This window comes from Culex quinquefasciatus, chromosome 1, assembly GCF_015732765.1.
Source record: "Culex quinquefasciatus strain JHB chromosome 1, VPISU_Cqui_1.0_pri_paternal, whole genome shotgun sequence".
Lineage (NCBI taxonomy): Eukaryota > Metazoa > Arthropoda > Insecta > Diptera > Culicidae > Culex > Culex quinquefasciatus.
In genome coordinates, this window is record NC_051861.1 from 114,427,888 (window position 1) to 114,446,027 (window position 18,140).

The 18,140-nt window shown below is 34.9% G+C and overlaps 2 protein-coding genes across 2 annotated transcripts in view; one reads left to right on the forward strand and one right to left on the reverse strand.

Annotated features, from left to right (window-relative positions):
• Nucleotides 1–360: 360 nt before the first annotated feature.
• Nucleotides 361–13,024, forward strand: LOC6053194 (cytoplasmic FMR1-interacting protein). Its single transcript, XM_038261881.1, has 6 exons — nucleotides 361–396; nucleotides 843–1,133; nucleotides 1,194–2,882; nucleotides 6,211–7,829; nucleotides 12,297–12,444; nucleotides 12,508–13,024. The coding sequence occupies exons 2-6, from the start codon at nucleotides 924–926 to the stop codon at nucleotides 12,703–12,705; spliced, it is 3,864 nt and encodes a 1,287-aa protein (XP_038117809.1). The 5' UTR covers nucleotides 361–396; nucleotides 843–923; the 3' UTR covers nucleotides 12,706–13,024.
• Nucleotides 13,025–16,143: 3,119 nt separating this feature from the next.
• Nucleotides 16,144–18,140, reverse strand: part of LOC6051046 (cytochrome P450 4c3) — a 36,274-nt gene continuing 34,277 nt past the window's right edge. Inside the window, exons 3-5 of the mRNA XM_038266756.1 lie at nucleotides 17,571–17,850; nucleotides 17,287–17,356; nucleotides 16,144–17,223 (exon numbers count right to left, since the gene is read on the reverse strand). Of these exons, the coding sequence (XP_038122684.1) occupies nucleotides 16,299–17,223; nucleotides 17,287–17,356; nucleotides 17,571–17,850 (1,275 nt within the window). The 3' untranslated portion in view covers nucleotides 16,144–16,298. The remainder of the gene's footprint in view (nucleotides 17,224–17,286; nucleotides 17,357–17,570; nucleotides 17,851–18,140) is intronic.

Below are 18,140 nucleotides of genomic sequence, written 5' to 3' on the forward strand. Positions count from 1 at the left end.
TTTTCTGTTTGCTTCATTCACTAGATTTTTTTGGTTTTTTTTAAAGGTAAAATAAAAAAAAATGAGTGTTTTTGAATACCCCTGACTCAAGGCCGTTAAAAAAAAATGTCAAGATCAATCCAAAAAGCTAAAAAATAAAATTTTGTTTACAAAACCTCTGGATTTGGACTGTTTATGATTCCAAGTGCATTATTTTGATCGCAAAGATCGCCAATGAAAAGTAAATTAATTCCTCACTGAAATCACACTTTCTTCGCCAAATTTCCCACCGTGTTCCCCAACCATCCCGCAGCGCCATCACGCGGCGAGCACTCTGACGTTTACCGCTCTACCAACTTCTTCCCCGTCATTGATTGAAGTGGTAAATTTTTCAAGTGCAGGGCGTAGATTGCTCAGGTAGTGGCTTTTTACTGAATTTCCGTGTGAAATCCGTTTCGTTTCCGACCAAAACCCATTCAAACGTGTCCTTCCGGCGACGCTGCACACTTTTCCGACAAAGTTTTCCGGAATATGCGCTGATTGAAGCCCGAAAATCGCAAAACAAAGTTCCCCTCCCTGATTGATGACATCCGCCGCAGCCAAAGAATCGTCATCCATTTTTTCCCCTCCCGCGGAGTTTTGACAGCTCGCGGCGGGGCTTCCCCTTCCCAGCCTCCTCCACCCACCGCAAGCGGTGGGGGAGTTTGTTTACCTTTCCGCTGCCACCCCTCATCGTCGAGCGGGCCGACGTAAACAAACTCAGCTGTTTATTTACTTCGTGTAGTCTTTTCGTTTTCTTTTTCGCTCTGTTTTGCTGGAGTTTTGTTGTGTCTGCTCTGATTAATTTGTGCGTGTTTTTGCAGGAATTTGCGTTTTTTCTTTGTAGGGCGAGCAGCACACTCTTGCTTGAGCCGTTGAAAGTTGAAGATCGACGACTTGGAGAGATGGCCCAGGAAAAGATTACCCTGGCGGATGCGCTGTCCAACGTGGAGGTGCTGGACGAGTTGCCGCTGCCGGACGAGCAGCCGTGCATCGAGGCGCAGCCCTGCTCGGTGGTTTACCAGGCCAATTTTGACACGAATTTTGAGGACCGGAACGGGTTTGTGACGGGGATTGCCAAGTACATTGAGGAAGCGACGACGCATGCGAATTTGGTGAGTTGCGGGAGTGGGCTCCGTGTTGGACAAGAATAAAAATTGTGTCGTTTTCTGCAGAATCAACTGCTAGACGAGGGGCAGAAGCATGCCGTTATGCTGTACACGTGGCGGTGCTGCTCGCGAGCGATTCCGCAGCCCAAGTCGAACGAGCAGCCGAATCGCGTTGAAATCTACGAGAAGACTGTGGAGGTGCTGGCGCCGGAGGTCAACAAGCTTCTCAATTTTATGTACTTCCAGCGGAAGGCCATCGAGGCGTTTTCCGGGGAGGTGAAGCGGTTGTGTCACGCGGAAAAGCGCAAGGATTTCGTGTCCGAGGCGTACCTGCTGACGCTGGGCAAGTTCATCAACATGTTTGCCGTGCTGGACGAGCTGAAGAACATGAAGTCGTCGGTTAAGAACGACTACAGCACGTACCGGCGGGCGGCTCAGTTCTTGAAGGTGATGAGTGACTCGCACACGCTGCAGGAGTCGCAGAACTTGTCCATGTTTTTGGCGACGCAGAACAAGATTCGGGACACCGTTAAGGACACGCTGGAGAAGATCTCCGGCTACGAGGAGCTGCTGTCTGACGTGGTCAACATCTGTGTGCACATGTACGAGTCGAAGATGTACATGACGCCAGAGGAGAAGCACATGCTGGTCAAGGTGATGGGCTTTGGGTTGTTCCTGATGGACTCGGAGATCTGCAACATCAACAAGCTGGACACCAAGAAGAAACTCCGGCTGGATCGGATCGATCGAATCTTCAAGAACCTGGAGGTCGTCCCGCTCTTCGGAGACATGCAAATCGCCCCATTCAACTACATCAAGCGTAGCAAGCACTTCGATCCCAGCAAGTGGCCACTCTCCAGCTCCCAAGCCATCAGCCCCCAAGCAGACCTGATGGTGCACCTCCCAACGATCCGCGAAGACCACGTCAAGTACATCTCGGAGCTCTCCCGCTACAGCAACGAAGTCACCACCACCTACAAAGACAACGCGACCGACGCCGAAAACAAAGCGACCGCCGACCTCGCCCTCCGAGGTCTCCAACTCCTCTCCGAGTGGACCTCCGTCGTCACCGAACTCTACTCCTGGAAGCTGCTCCACCCAACCGACCACCACCAAAACAAAGAATGCCCCGTCGAAGCGGAAGAGTACGAACGCGCCACCCGCTACAACTACTCCGACGACGAAAAGTTCGCCCTCATCGAGGTCATCGCCATGATCAAAGGCCTGCAAGTCCTCATGGCCCGCATCGAAACCGTACTCTGCGAAGCGATCCGTCGCAGCATCTACGCCGAACTTCAAGACTTCGTACAACTCATGTTGCGCGAACCCCTCCGCAAAGCCGTCAAAAACAAAAAAGACCTCATCCGGTCGATCATCATGTCGGTGCGGGAAACGTGCGCCGACTGGCAGAAGGGCACCGAACCCGGCCACGACCCAGCCCTCAAGGGCAAAAAAGACCCCGACGGGGGCTTCCAGATCGCCGTGCCGCGGCTGAACGTGGGTCCCTCGTCGACGCAGTTGTACATGGTGCGCACGATGCTGGAGTCGCTGATTGCGGACAAGTCGGGCGGGAAGCGAACGCTGCGGAAAGATATCGACGGGTCGTGCCTGCTGCAGATTGATGCGTTCCACAAGCTGTCGTTCTATTGGACGTTTTTGCTGAGCTTTAGCGAGACGCTGCAAAAGTGCTGCGATTTGTCGCAGCTGTGGTATCGGGAGTTTTACCTGGAGATGACGATGGGCAGGAAGGTTAATGTGAGTAATATTGACGTTTTTTTCTTTGTGTGGTTGCATACCGATCGGGCGTATTTTTATCTGTTAGCAAGGACACCAATCTTTTGAGTACCTTCTCAAGTGCCGACTTCAGACTCAAGCAGTGAAATGAGTTTTCTAGTGCAAGATGTTTACAAGTGGAAGGAGGACACTCAGAAAGCACTTGACACAGGATAATCAAGAAAAGCAAAGCTTTTTTTGTGATTTTTTTTATAATGGTTCGAAAATTTACTGGCATTTCATTACGGTTTTTGCCTTGTTCTTGTTGATTTTTTTTAAATATTAAAATTTGCTGGCAATTTAAAATAGTAACAAATCGGAAATTTTGAAAAACAAAAATATAAATTTTTAAAACGTAGAGAAAAAATAAAAAAAATTCAAAATGATTAAACAGCAGGAATTTAGAAATTCTGAAATTAAGAAAATCCAAAATTCTTATATTAAAAAAAACTGAAATTAAAATAATGCAAATTTTTTAAAATAAAAGTAATAAATTAATTTTTAAATTAAATTTGTCGAAATATTTAAATTCTGACATTAACAAATTTTAAACAAATCAAACATTCTTGTAATTTAGATAAATAATAATTCAAAAATTTATAATTAAGAATTTCGAAAATTTAAAATTCCAAAATGTACAGCACTAACTGGCTAGAATTACCTAAAAACCAAAATTTAAAATTTTAACACTTAAAACTCAAAAAATGAAGCATTCATAAAAATTTATCAATATAGCATTTTAATAAATCTTCAAAAGTAGAAATATGTAAAAATGATTTTGAAAAACATATTAAAATGCCATAATTTTGACAATCAGGAATAAACAAATTCTGAAATTATGAAAAGGGACTATCCATAAACTACGTGGACACCTTAGGGGGTTTGGCGGTTTTCCACGCTCCATACAAAACATATTGTTTTTGGTATGAAAATTATCCATGAAGGGGGTCAAGATCTAAAAAAACTGTCTACGTGGTTTCATAATGCCAAAAATTAGAAATTCAAAAATTCAAGATAAAAAAACATACTTGAAATCATAAATTTAAATTATAGAAAATTTGAAAATTCAAGCATTCTTAATTTTTTCAAAATTTAGCATTTAAATAATACTGCAAAAATACAAAAAAAAATGTGTGTCAAAAATGTAGGACTTTTTTTTATAGATTTGAATTTTGTTTTGAAAAACTAGGATTAGAATTGAACAATTAAAAACAAATTTCATTGGTTCAAAACTTCTAAAATAAAAAAATCTAGCATTCAAAAATTTCTAATTTAAAAAATATCAAAAATTTATAAATTCAAAATTAGAAAAATCGAACTTTAAAAATTTATTCAATTCAATTAGTGATTTAATAAGATTTAACAGTTCTGCTCCAGCATTTGCAATTCAGAGATTTGGGGAACCATTTCTAAGTTTAAATTTTGCTATCTGATTGCTCTTTTAGGGAAAATAAATTTAAAACAACCCTACCCTAAAAATAAAAAAAAATCAAAAAATTAAAAATTCCATAATTTAAAAAAAAATATTTAGCACTTATAAAACTTTAAATTCGGCAATCCAATGATACTTCAATTATTAATTTCAAAAAATAATTAAAAAATTAAAACTTCTATTTATAAAAATAAAAAATGGTTAATAATGCTATAATTAAAATAATTTTAAATTTTAAAATGTAAAAATGAACACTTCATTAATTTGAAAAATTCAAGAATCAAGTTCGTACTCGATTATCCGAAGAATTGAAAAATTTAAGAATGAGGAAATTAAAAAATGTAAGAATTGAGAAATTTAAAAAAATTAGTGGATAAAATTACAGTGGACTCTTTGGCTGTCGATCTTCTCGATATCAATATTGCTCCAGCTGTCAATAAAATTTTCAGTCCCTTCAAGAAGATTGCTTTGATTTTGCGGTCTATAATTTGATAACTCCTTCTCTCGACGGTCCCTTCAATATCGACAACGAGAGAGTCCATTGTATTATAATTTATGACCTTAAGAAAAGGGTCCTAAAGCCCCATGTATGTTTTTAGATGCAGCGGTAAAAAAGCACGCTTAAAAACACTTATTACTTTTTTTTTTATTTTAATGTTGAAAAAATAAATCGTCCAAAAATTTTTTACTACGGATCAAATATGGTCGCCTTAAAACGAGCCAAGTAAGATTCAAATTAATTAAAATTTTTTAAGTATTTTAAGTTTTTTTTTAAAGAATGTTTAGAATATTTTTTATTTTATTTTGGAATTAAAGAATTTTGAGAGTTTTAAGAATGATAAGAATTTAAGGAATTGTATGAATTGAAAGATTTAAAGAATTTAAAGAATATAAAGAATTTAAAGAATTTAAAGAATTTAAAGAATTTAAAGAATTTAAAGAATTTAAAGAATTTAAAGAATTTAAAGAATTTAAAGAATTTAAAGAATTTAAAGAATTTAAAGAATTTAAAGAATTTAAAAAATTTAAAAAATTTAAAGAATTTAATGAATTCAAAAAATTTAAAGAATTTAAAGAATTTCAAGATTTTAAAGAATTAAAAGAATTAAAAGAATTTAAAGAATTTAAAGAATTAAAATAATTAAAAGAATTTAAAGAATTAAAAGAATTTAAAGACTTTAAAAATTTAAAGAATTTTATTTTTTTAAAGAATTTTCAGGATTTTAAAAATTTTAAGAATATGAAAAATTTGAAGAATTTTAAGATTTTTAAGAATTTTAAAAACTTTAAGAATTTTTAAGAATTTTAAGAACTTTAAGAATTTTAAGAATCTAAATAATTGTAAAAAATAAAGACTTTTTAGAATTTTTAGAATTTTTAGAATTTTAAGAATTTTAAGAATTTTAAGAATTTTAAGAATTTTAAGAATTTTAAGAATTTTAAGAATTTTAAGAATTTTAAGAATTTTAAGAATTTTAAGAATTTTAAGAATTTTAAGAATTTTAAGAATTTTAAGAATTTTAAGAATTTTAAGAATTTTAAGAATTTTAAGAATTTTAAGAATTTTAAGAATTTTAAGAATTTTTAAGAATTTTAAGAATTTTAAAATTTTTAAGAATTTTAAGACTGTTAAGAATTTCAAGAATTTTAAGAATTTTACATTTTTAAGAATTTTACAAATTTAAAGAATTCAATGAATTTTTATTTTTTTTAAAGAATTCAAGAATTTTAAAAATATTTTTTTTAATGTTTAGAATGTTAACAATTTTAAGAATTCATGAATTTTGGAGTTAAAAAATCAACTGATACGTTCGGTACTTGAATTTTACGTCCGCAGAAGGGAAAATAATAATAATTCTCCTTTCCTCTTCCTTCCAGAAATGCCTCGTCCGGCACCAGCACAACGAGGAGTGCAACGATCTGATCACGATGGAGAAGCGCATCCAGTTCCCGATCGAGATGTCGATGCCGTGGATCCTGACCGATCACATCCTGCGCACGAAGGAACCGTCGATGATGGAGTACGTGCTGTACCCGCTGGATCTGTACAACGATTCGGCGCTGTACGCGCTGACGATCTTCCGGAAGCAGTTTCTGTACGATGAGGTGGAGGCGGAGGTCAATTTGTGCTTTGATCAGTTTGTGTACAAGCTGAGTGAGCAGGTGTTTGCGCACTACAAGCAGTTGGCGGGGAGTATCTATTTGGATAAGCGGTTCCGGGTGGAGTGCGAGGTGCTTGGGTTTAATTTTCAGTCGTACCCGAAGAATAATCGGTATGAGACGTTGCTGAAGCAGAGGCATGTTCAGCTGTTGGGCAGGTCGATCGATTTGAACAAGTTGATTACGCAGCGGATTAATGCGGATATGCAGAAGAGTTTGGAGTTGGCGATTTGTCGGTTTGAGGCGAGCGATATTACTGGGGTTGTGGAGTTGGAGGCGCTGCTGGCGGTTAATAAGTTGTGCCACAAGCTGCTGTCGCGGTTCTTGGCGTTGGACGACTTTGACGCGATGCTGAAAGAGGCAAATCATAATGTGTTGGCTCCGTACGGGAGGATCACGTTGCACGTGTTTGTCGAGTTGAACTACGACTTTTTGTCCAACTATTGCTACAACGCAGCGACCAACCGTTTCGTCCGGAACAAGTTGCAGATTCCGTTTTCCGGAGCGATTACCCGCGAGAAGGCTCCCGTCATGTCGCACTACTATCTGTGGGGATCGAAGCCGTTGAACGCGGCCTTCTCGACCCAGTACGGCCAGTACACCGGATTCGTCGGCTCCCCGCACTTCCACTCGATCTGCCGCCTGCTCGGCTACCAAGGAATCGCCGTCGTAATGGAGATCATCCTCAAAGACATCGTCAAACCGCTCATCCAAGGCAACCTGCTCCAGTTCACCAAAACCCTTATGTCCGCCATGCCTAAGTCCTGCAAACTCCCGCGCTGCGACTACGGATCCCCTGGCGTCCTTAGCTACTACCAAGCGCACCTCGTAGACATCGTCCAGTACCCAGACGCCAAAACCGAACTCTTCCAGCTCTTCCGCGAAATGGGCAACTCCCTTCTCTTCTGCCTCCTCATCGAGCAAGCCCTCTCCCAAGAGGAAGTGTGCGACCTGTTGCACGCCGCCCCCTTCCAGAACATCCTCCCACGCCCGTACTGCAAGGAAGGCGAAAAGCCGGAAACCAAGCAAAAACGACTCGAAACCAAGTATTCGTCGCTGCAGATCGTCCCGAACATTGAGAAGCTTGGAACGGCCAAACAGGCGATGATCGCAAGGGAGGGAGATCTACTGACGCGGGAGCGGCTCTGCTGTGGGTTGAGCATTTTTGAGGTGATCTTGGGAAGGGTCAAGTCATTCCTGGACGATCCGGTTTGGGCGGGGCCGCCGCCCGTCAACGGGGTCATGCACATTGACGAGTGTTCGGAGTTTCATCGGTTGTGGTCGGCACTGCAGTTTGTGTACTGCATTCCGGTGGCCGGGACGGAGTATACCGTGGAGTGAGTAGAAAAAAACATGTTTTTGTTCTTTTTCTTGTTTTCAACATCAAATCCGAGTTCTGCGACCCCATTTTAGTCAAATTTGAATAGTATTTGAATAGTATTTGAATAGTAATATGCATTTTTCCAGTAACTCGTCACCGCCATATTGGCCACCATCTTGGATTTTAGAATACTAAATCAATTTAGAGCGTATTTTAGGGGTCATACTTAAACTCGACAATTAAAAATAAGACAGTGAAAAAAAAATTGTCGTGATTCGATTATCCGAAGTGATTTTTTAGGGGCAGGGTGGGCAGAATGGTCCGTTTAAATAAAATGTACCAAAAACCTTACAAAAACATACAAATTTATGAATTCAATGTAAACTTATCATCATTTTTATGATAACAGGAATTTCCGAAAATTAAAAAAGCTAGAATAACCAGAAAAAAATATCACTTATTAAAAAAAGAAAAAAAAATCAACAAAACCAAATGAAACATTTCAGGAAATTCAGATGATTTAGACAATAACAAAACCAAAACTAAAATTATAAGAAAATAAAAAAATATTAAAATTGTTATGATTAAGTAAAATCTTAAAATCAGCAAATTAAAAAAGTTTTAAAAAAATCACAAACTTAGAAAATTTAGATTATTGGAATACATTAAAATCAGAAAATTCCAAACATCCACAAATTAAGAAAATTTACAATTGTGGTTTGATTGAGCGTTTTAGCAGAATGCATTACTGTGAATACAAAGAGACGAGTTGTTCCTTTTAATTCCGCTATATATTTTTAATATCTTGACAGATACGTATTTCGTCTACTACTTGCAGACTTCATCCGTGTTCTGTTCTCGACTAGTCGAGAACAGAACACGGATGAAGTCTGCAAGTAGTAGACGAAATACGTATCTGTCAAGATATTAAAAATATATAGCGGAATTAAAAGGAACAACTCGTCTCTTTGTATTCACAAAATTTACAAAATTTAAGAAAATATGAAATGCATTGAAAATTTCCAACATTTGACAAATTCTGAGAATTTGAAAAAATCTGAAAACTCGTATGATCTAAAAAAAGGGAATAAAAAATAGAACATCTTAAAATTGAAAAACATCAGAAAGATAGAGAATAGCAAATTATAAATTAAAATGTATTCAGAAAAAAACATTCCAAATACAAATACAAGCAAATACAACATTTTTTTTTAGAAAATTCTAAAACAAACAAACATTTAAAAAATCTAAATACTTGAGAATTAAAAAAACAGTAGTAAAAAACTGAGTTGTTCAAATAGTCCGAGTTTTTAAACTTAAGAAAAAATATAACGAGATAGTAAAAAAATTAAAATTTATGAAAAAAAAACTAAATAGATTCGTTACTTCAGAAAATGTGAAAAATCTAAAATATTCTGAAATTCCAACAAGTTCGGAAAATTTTCTAAATCTTGATTTTCAGAAATTTTGAAAATTTAGCATAATTTAGAACAATTGGTAAATTCAGACAATTTATAAACTAAAATATAAATACTCAGAAAATATAGAAAATTATTTCAGCAAAATTCTAAAAATTCATAGAGCCTAGAAATGTAGTATAGTTTTACACTGGGTGATGAATAGTGAGAATGCGTAACGTGATTTTCGAATGATCCCACTTTGTTTATGTCTTCAAAGTAGGAGGCTGCTCAAGCACAAACATGACTTTTTTCTTACTGGTAAATGAGCTATATCGTAATCAGTATTATGTGTTTTATTTTGTCTAGTTTTTGACATTTTTTGCCGGAAAGTTGTGTGTTTTCAAGTTTTGATCGGTTAGAAAAGGTTTTTATTTTTTACGGGTGACGAAGAACTGCGGCGAGAGTTTCATACTGCGATGCCGCAGATAAATTCCCTGGATGATTTTGGAATCCTGCTTCCTGATCCAGCAAAAAAAAAAACATCACTAATTCAAGCGATGCTGATCCAACAAACAGAGAAGATTTTCAATAAACCAGTAAGTTTAGACTCCATAAACAACTTCCATTCATAATTATAAAAATACGATCTCGCCTGCAACTTTCATAAGATTTCTTGACTTCAACTCCAGGTCCTCAAAAGCCACACATTTTTCATTCATGCAAAAACAAAAAAAAAAAAAAACACATTTATAATGATCGATAACAATACTCTCTACTTTTGGCGAACAGTAAATTGGTTCCACTTTGACAGTTCAAAATTGAGGCCGTTTTGCGAACCACTATTCAGCACCCAGGTTTTACATTTTGAACAATTCAGATTTTTTTTAAATAATTGAAGGAAAATTGAAAACAAATATTTGAAAAGTTTGGTTAACTACAAAAAACATCAAATTCAGAAAATTTTAAGAATTTTTTTCAGATTTGGAATATTTTAAAAATGAATTAAATTTGGAAAATTCTTAACTTTGTACGATAAATCTAACCTATACTTAGAAATAAAAAAAACCCGAAATTGTTACGGAACTTATAAATTTTCTGTGGAATAAATATTGAAAAAAAAATCAACCCTTGAAAATTTTTAAGAATCAAATTTAAAATACTAAAAAAACAGAAAATATAAATACGAAAATTGTTCAAACATTCAGCCTATAATTCTAAATTTTTGGAGTCCAAAAAAATTATAGCAATAAAAAAAAATCTGTAAGGATTCAACACGGCATTAGAAATTGAGAATAATTTAAATTATTCAGTGATTTCAGCAATGCAAAGATATTTGAAAAAAAATAAGTTTTTGTTTTTTAATCCTGGTTTTTTAGAAGTTTGGAAAACTTAAATTAATTTAGATGCAAAAATTGCAATATTCAAAATTAAACATCTATGGAGGAATAAAAAAATATTAATTTAGGGAAACTTCGAAAATTTTGACATTTTGGATGAAAATATTAGAAAAAAATGAATTGTAATTTAAAATATAGAAATTGCAGAAAAAAAATCTAAACATTTTAGAAATTATAGGAGGTTTGTAGAATTTATCAAATTCAGAAAATTTTAAATAATCAAGTTCAAAGAACACAAAAAATCAGGTTGTTCAAACATTCAGCCTGGAATTATTTGAATTTGAATAGTCAAGAATAAATATACTATTTATAAATATACGAAAGTTAAGAAAATTTAATAAATTAAAAAATTCAAGCGATTCGTAACAAAAGAAAATGTGAAAAATAAAAATATCCAGAAATTTCAACAATACATAGGGGAAATTCTCGTATGTTTGGCAGGTTAAGAACTCGCTCCTAACTCCATCCAATTTGCTGATTTTCATTATTTAAACTACTAATTTTGCAAAACTTTTGATAGAAACTGGCTTTTAACGAAACTATTGGCACTACGCCCCCCGGGGCATGGCCTTCCTCTAACGTGGGATTTCTGCTCCAGCGCCTCTGAAGAGACAGGAGAAACCGGGACCGACGTTTTACTTCACCATCCGATAGAAGCTCAGTGGATAAGGCGGGAATCGAACCCGCGTCTCATAGCATCATCAGGATCGGCAGCCGAAGCCGCTACCCCTGCGCCACGAGACCCACAGAAACTGGCTTGCTCACTTCTTATTGAGCTATTTATCACTCGATTTCAGTTGAAAACGCTTATTATTAGTTTTTATTGAATGTCAAAGTTCTGACCTGCCAACATTAGAGGCACGCTGGAATTAGGTGCTGTTCCCCTATCTAGAGTTTTTTTTTAAAGAGTAGGTACTTTAAACATATCAAACACAATAGCTTATATGAACTTAAAAAAACTCTGGATATATATTTGGGAATTGAAAAAAAAAAACAATACTTTTTGATAAGTTTAGAACATTTTAAAAATCTTACTTTTCAAAAATTTCGAAAATTTTGGATACCTAATTCAAACCATTCGTGAAATTCAGAAACTTTATAAAAAAAATACTCAAAAATATAGAAAATTAAATCACAAAAAATTCTAAAATCTAAAAATTCTAGAATTTCAGCAAATTTTGACATTTTAATAAATTCAGAAAATAAAAAAAAATATCAGGTTTGGAAAATTCAAATAATTAGACTAAAATTTTAACATTAAGAAAATTTTAAAAATTTCTGGAAAAAAAGTTAAATTTAAAAAGCCCAAAAATATTTAAAATTGAATAAGTTGAAAATAGAATTTAACATTCTAGGACTTATAATTCTGATTATTTTAAATTCTTAAAATTTTGGTAGTTTTATATTTTTTAGAATCTTAAAATCATTGAATTTTCTGTAAAATTGAATTTATTTTAAACCATTTTTTTTTGGGTTTAGTATTTTTGCATCTTAACAGTTAGACTGGATTTTTTTTGGCATTCAAAGGAGGAAACAAAATCAGCATTAAAAATCGTATTAAAACAAATATTGGGATGCATCGATCAACAACGAAGAATAAATAAAACGACCGTTGACATCAACCAATATCTAGAGTTTATGTTTTAAAACGATTCTAATTCAAACCGTCCTCTCCTCTCCTTTCAGGGAACTCTTCGGCGAAGGTCTCCACTGGGCCGGCTGCGCCATCATCGTGCTGCTGAACCAGCAGCGCAAGTTCGAGGCGCTCGACTTTTGCTATCACATTCTGCGCGTGCAGCGCGTCGACGGCAAGGACGACACCGTCAAGGGAATCGTGAGTCATTTTTATTGTATTTCGTTGAATTTATAATTAAATCTTTAATATCGCCTTCCACAGAACCTAAAACGCATGGTCGACCGCATTCGGCGCTTCCAGGTGCTCAACTCGCAGATCTTCGCCATCCTGAACAAGTATCTGAAGAGCAACGACGTCGAGGGCTCGAACGTGGAGCACGTGCGCTGTTTCCCGCCGCCACCGCATCCGACGGTCGTCCCCTCCCACTACCACGATCCAAACAAGCTGCGGGCGCAGTAAATGATTCCGAACCTTTTTACCCCTATTTGTCTAGCTGCAACTTTTAGTACGAGTTTTTCCTGCTACATTAGTGAGAGAAGCGAGAAACGCGAAGCATTTCTTTTTTTATTCGTGGCATTTCTTCTTTGTTTTTATTTTCAGAAGTATTTATTTTTCATATTTGCAATTTAAGGAAAGAAAACAACACAAAATTCGTTTATTAATTTAGGGATCTATAAATATATTTAGAACTTGTATGTATGTAGGCGAACTTGCTGGTTAAAGTAAAAACAAAACGTAAAGCGAGGAGACTCTTAGTTCTCCTCATAGCAAAAACAAAGAAAAGATCGTCGTTATTTGGAATGAACACATTTATCTGTAGGATTAGGTGGATTTGCTTTGAGAAAGCATCAATCTAGAACGTATGTACTCTTTGCAGATGAACGGTTGTTTGACGATGTGCAGGAAATTGCTGGTGGAGCCGACACTCTTTGGATTACCGAAACTATCCAGGAGCCAAAAAAATACGGGAGTTCAAATTCATGAGAATCGCTAAGCAAATATTTAAAAGTAACATTTTTGAACTCAAAAATACGCAAATTAAAATTTCAAAATATTCTGAAATTCAATAACTGAAACAATTCAAAATTGTCCTATTCTTTTATTCTAAATTTCTGAAACCCTAAAACCCTAAAAAAAGGCTTTGAATCCTAGAATTTGAGAATATAAGAACTATTCCATAAGTTCTAGCTTTTTTTAAATCCTTAAAATTAAAATTTAAATACAAAATGAGTATTAAAAAACATTATTTCCAAAATTCTCAAAATTAGAAAAATGCTTCAAATTGTTAACGTTCTTAGAAATGAAAGAATTTTATATTCTGATTTTTTTTTATTCAAACATAAAAATAAAAAAATTCCTCAACATAAAAATTTATAAAATGTAGCATCCTAAAATTCTAAAATTAAAAAAAAACTTTGAAAACTCGAGAAAACGAAAAAATATAGAAATCTAGGATTAAAATTTTTTTGACCACTTGGAAAATTTTAGAAAATCTAAAAGTTCATTTAATTTCTGAAAATGGGAAATTCCGAAAAATAAGAAATTTAGTAAATTTTGTTAACTTCTAAAATTTTTCATTCTTTTAATATTTTGAAATTCAAAAATTTTGAACTGTAGTGCTCGAAGATTTTAAAATGTACTAATTCTTAAAACATAAAAAAATCGAATTCGATTATTAAAATCTTGGTGTTAAAGATGCCTAATTTGTTATATCCAAAAAATGTGATTTTTTTTTTAGAAAATCAAATAAAATTAATAGAATAAAAATTATGGAAAAATCCTAAACACTTTGGCAATTTGAATGATTCTAAATATTTTTAAAATTCATTCAATTTCTAAAAGTGTAAAATTATGAAAAAAAACTGAGAATACAGAAATTGCAAAAAATAATCTAAAAATTAAGAAAATTTAGAATATATAGATTTTTTGTTTTGGGTAAAAAAGTGCAAAATATTGAAAAAATAGGATTTTTATAGGAATAAAGAAAAATAATGGAAAAAATCAGTAGCTCATAAATTTGGAAATAAAAATGAAATTAATACGGAGAGTCTTATTTTTATTAATTCTAATTCTAAAAATTCAAAAATTATGAAAATGACAAATCTAAAATTTGAAATCTCCAATGTTTTTCAAAATTTCAAAAAATCTAAAGTTTGTATGATCAAAAATAAGTCTAGAAATATTATTTTATTCAAAAGTTCTAGAAAAATCAAAGTTCAGAGATTTAGGATTTTAAGATCCTAAATCTTAAATCAAAAATTCAAAATTTCCAAGTCTTTAATTTAATAAATTTTGAAACTGTCAAGTTCCAACATTTTTTTAATTTTAAGCAGTTTAAAACTTATTCTAAAATCCAAAGATTTTAGAACGTCAGTATTCTAAAATTTTAAAATCGTGAAATTTTTCAATTTTCTAAATTTTCTATTTTTTGGCATTTAAGAATTTCAGAATTTTAGAATCTTTGAATCGTTCTAAGACTCTGAAAATTCTAAAATTTGAAATCTAAAACTTTTAAATTCTAAGAATTTTAAAATTCAAAACCTTAAAAATGCTAAAATGATAAAATTTTAAATTTCTATAAATTTCAATTTCAAACTTTAAAAATTCTAAAATTTGAAATCTAAAACGTCAATTCTAAGAATTTTAAAATTCAAAAACTTAAAAATGCTAAAATGATAAAATTCTAGATTTCAAATTATAAAATGCAATTCTAAAATTTTAAAGTTGTAATATTTTGTATATTTTATAATTGTAGAATTTCAAAAAAAGTACGAAGCTGTCAAATTCCAACATTTTTTAAATTTAAGCAATTTAACTTATTCCAAAATTCAAAGAATTTATAACCTCAGAATTCTAAAATTTTAAATCCTGACATTTTTAAATCCTAAATTTTCAATTTTTTTGGTATTTTAGAATTTCAAAATTTTGAATCGTTCTAAAACTTAAAAAAAATCTAAAACTTAAAATCTAAAATTTTAAAATTAAATTTAAAAATTCAAAAACTAAAAAAATCTAAAATAATGAATTTAAAAAAAAAAAATAAAGTGCAATTCTAACATTTAGAATTTAAATGAAATACGATTTTTTAATTGTCTTAAATTTCACATTTTTAATATTTTTGGCATTTTAGAATTCAAGAATTTTATGATCTTTAAATAGTTCAGAATTTGAAATCTTTAACTCTAAAATCCATAGAATTTAAAAACTTGAAAAATCTGAATTTTAGAATTTTAGAATGTCAAGAATTTAGAAGTAATATTAGAATTTTTGAATCTTTGAATCGTTGTGTTTTAGAATTTTATAGCTTTAATAAAATTAAAATCATTAAAATTTTAGAGTGTTAAAATTTGGAATTTTGGATTTCTTAAAATTTTAAGATTCAAACAATTTTAGAATTTGAAAGCTTTGAATTTTCGTATTTTAGAATTTTTATTTTTTTTAGTTTAAGAATTTTGAAGTTTTAAACGTTGAAATTTTTGAATCGCTGAATTTTAAAGATTTTAGTATTTTAGATGCCTGGATTTCCAATAATTCTAATAATTTAGAAGTTTAGAATTTGATTTTGAAATTTTTGAAGCAATTTTTGGAATTAAAAACTTTTGAACTTAGGATTTACAATTTTTAAGCACCTCAATTTTGACCTTAATATTTTTTAATTTTTTAACGTTTTTTTAATCATGAAAATGATAGCATTAATTTTGATGTAAATTCGAGCTGAAGTAAAAAATCAAAGAAGATGAGTTGGGTTAACCATGGAGATCCCGGTAACAATAAAATTCAGCTGTGATCATCACTACAACACCAATTCAAAACGCCTGCCACCCAGCAGTTTCCTGTATTTTCGTCGACACTTGTATTTGCACCATTTATAAATGACATTCATAATCCATACACAAAACGGAAGAAATAAAAAAAAAATGATACACAAAACACACACATTCATATTTCTCAGTACGCGGAATACAAATGCGCATCATAGAACCTAAGATATTATTACCTTAACAAATAATAAAAAAAAAACCTATTGCTTATAAAGGAACGCGAAAACTCTCTCAAACCCGCCGGCTAATCTTTATCCGAAGTCCGTCCTTTGGCCGCAGGATCAGCTCGCCGAGCAGGGTCAAATTTTCACGCCGATCAACCGCTTCGATGCGGTACTTTCGCAGCACGGCCGAGATGATCGACTTTTCCTCCAGCACGGCAAACTTCTGGCCGATGCAGTTCCGTGGACCGGCGCTGAACGGGATGTACGCGTACGGGTGCCGTCCGCGGCAGTTCTCCGGCGCAAAGTGGTCCGGGTTGAACTTGTCGGGGTTGGGGAAGACGGCGGGGTCGCGGTGCAGCTGGTAGACGACGATCATCGCTGTCGTGCCGGCAGGGATGGTGTAGTCCTGAACTACGCAGTCTTCGACGAGCTTGCGCGCGATCAACGGAACGCTCGGGTAGAGGCGGAGTCCTTCCTTGATGCAGCACTCGAGGTACTTCATGTCGTTGAGTTCCTTCATGGTGGGGAAGCGGTCGCGATCGCCGCCCATGATCTGGTCGATCTCCTCGACGATTCGGTCCTGGATGGCGGGTTCGGCACCGAGGAGCAGCAAGATCCAGGAGATCGCGGCTGAGGTGGTGTCGTGACCTTCGAACATGAAGGTATCGACCTCCTCGCGGATGTCCTCGTGGGATAGGACGGTTCCATCCTGGGACGCCTCGATCAGCAGGTCCAGGAACGCCAGTCGCTTCTTCCGACCAAACTCTTCCGCGTTGTTGTTGCCGTCCGCGGCCGGGGCCTGCTCGACGGAGTTGTTGTTGGACAGTTTCTGCTTGCGGATCTCCTCCTTGCGCTCGTGGATCACCCGGTTGGAGAACTCGTGCAGGATCGACAGGCAGCGCTGGTGATCGCGGTAGTCCTTGGTGCGCTTGAAGATAAAGTCCGGCTGCAGCCAGATCTTCTGCTGGCGGTTCTGGACGATTCCACCGATTCTGAAATGAAAACAAGAAGACCGTCACAGTCCAAACCTCCTTAAATCCCATCAAAACCCTTACTGATACACGGCCTTGACGTACTCCGAGTCCGAGTTCATCTGGGCGTTGACCAGCCGTCCCATGGCAGTTTCTGAAAACGGACAAACCCATCAATCATCAACCAACCTACCAACTCAACTAAAGGAGCCATTACACTACCGCAAACAAACAAACAAACTCGCTAACAAGGCAAAATGTATGAAGGCTGACGTTTGTATAAACAAATCCAGGCAAACTGTCAAAAAGTGCGAGTTTGTTTGTTTGTTTGCCATAGTGTAATGGCTACTTAAGTCGCGTAACCTTACCGCAGACAATATCCAGCGCGCACAGCGTCACGTACGGGAAGCAGTTGAAGCCCTCGCGGTTGCCGAGTTCCCGTTCGAGGCGTTGTACCAGTACGGCGCTCTGCTCCTGGAAGATGTCAACAAAGTCGTCCAGAATTTTGAAGTGGAAGGCCGGGGTGAGGATCTTGCGGCGGGGGTGCCACTTGCGACCCTGGCTGGTGAGCAGGCCGGTGCCGAGCCAGGGCTTGAGGAACTCGTAGTCGTGGCTCTTCTCGATGTGCTTCGGGCTGCTGAGAATGGGCTGGAAAAAGGGTGAAAAATAGATTTGATTTGTTGGAAAAAATTGAATTGTATTTTTAAACTTATTTAAATAAATCGTCCGGTTCCCAATGTTTTATTATTTTTCTTTGGTCTTGATCTTAAGCAATTATTTTTGTCTTCTTTAAATTTATTGCCTTTTTGTGTTATTCTTTTATTTTTAAGATTAGTTCATTTAGGCCATTCAATTCATAAACCTTAAAATGTTGTTTATTTTTGTTTTATGTTTTATTGTTTTTTCAAAAAAACCTTTTGATTTTTTATTTGTTTTTT

Coding starts and splice junctions, on each gene's coding strand:
- LOC6053194 (XM_038261881.1), top strand. CDS start 924: ATGGCCCAGGAAAAGATTACCCTGGCGGATGCGCTGTCCAACGTGGAG. Junction 1,134..1,193: donor CGACGACGCATGCGAATTTG/GTGAGTTGCGGG, acceptor CGTTTTCTGCAG/AATCAACTGCTAGACGAGGG. Junction 7,830..12,296: donor GGGACGGAGTATACCGTGGA/GTGAGTAGAAAA, acceptor CTCTCCTTTCAG/GGAACTCTTCGGCGAAGGTC.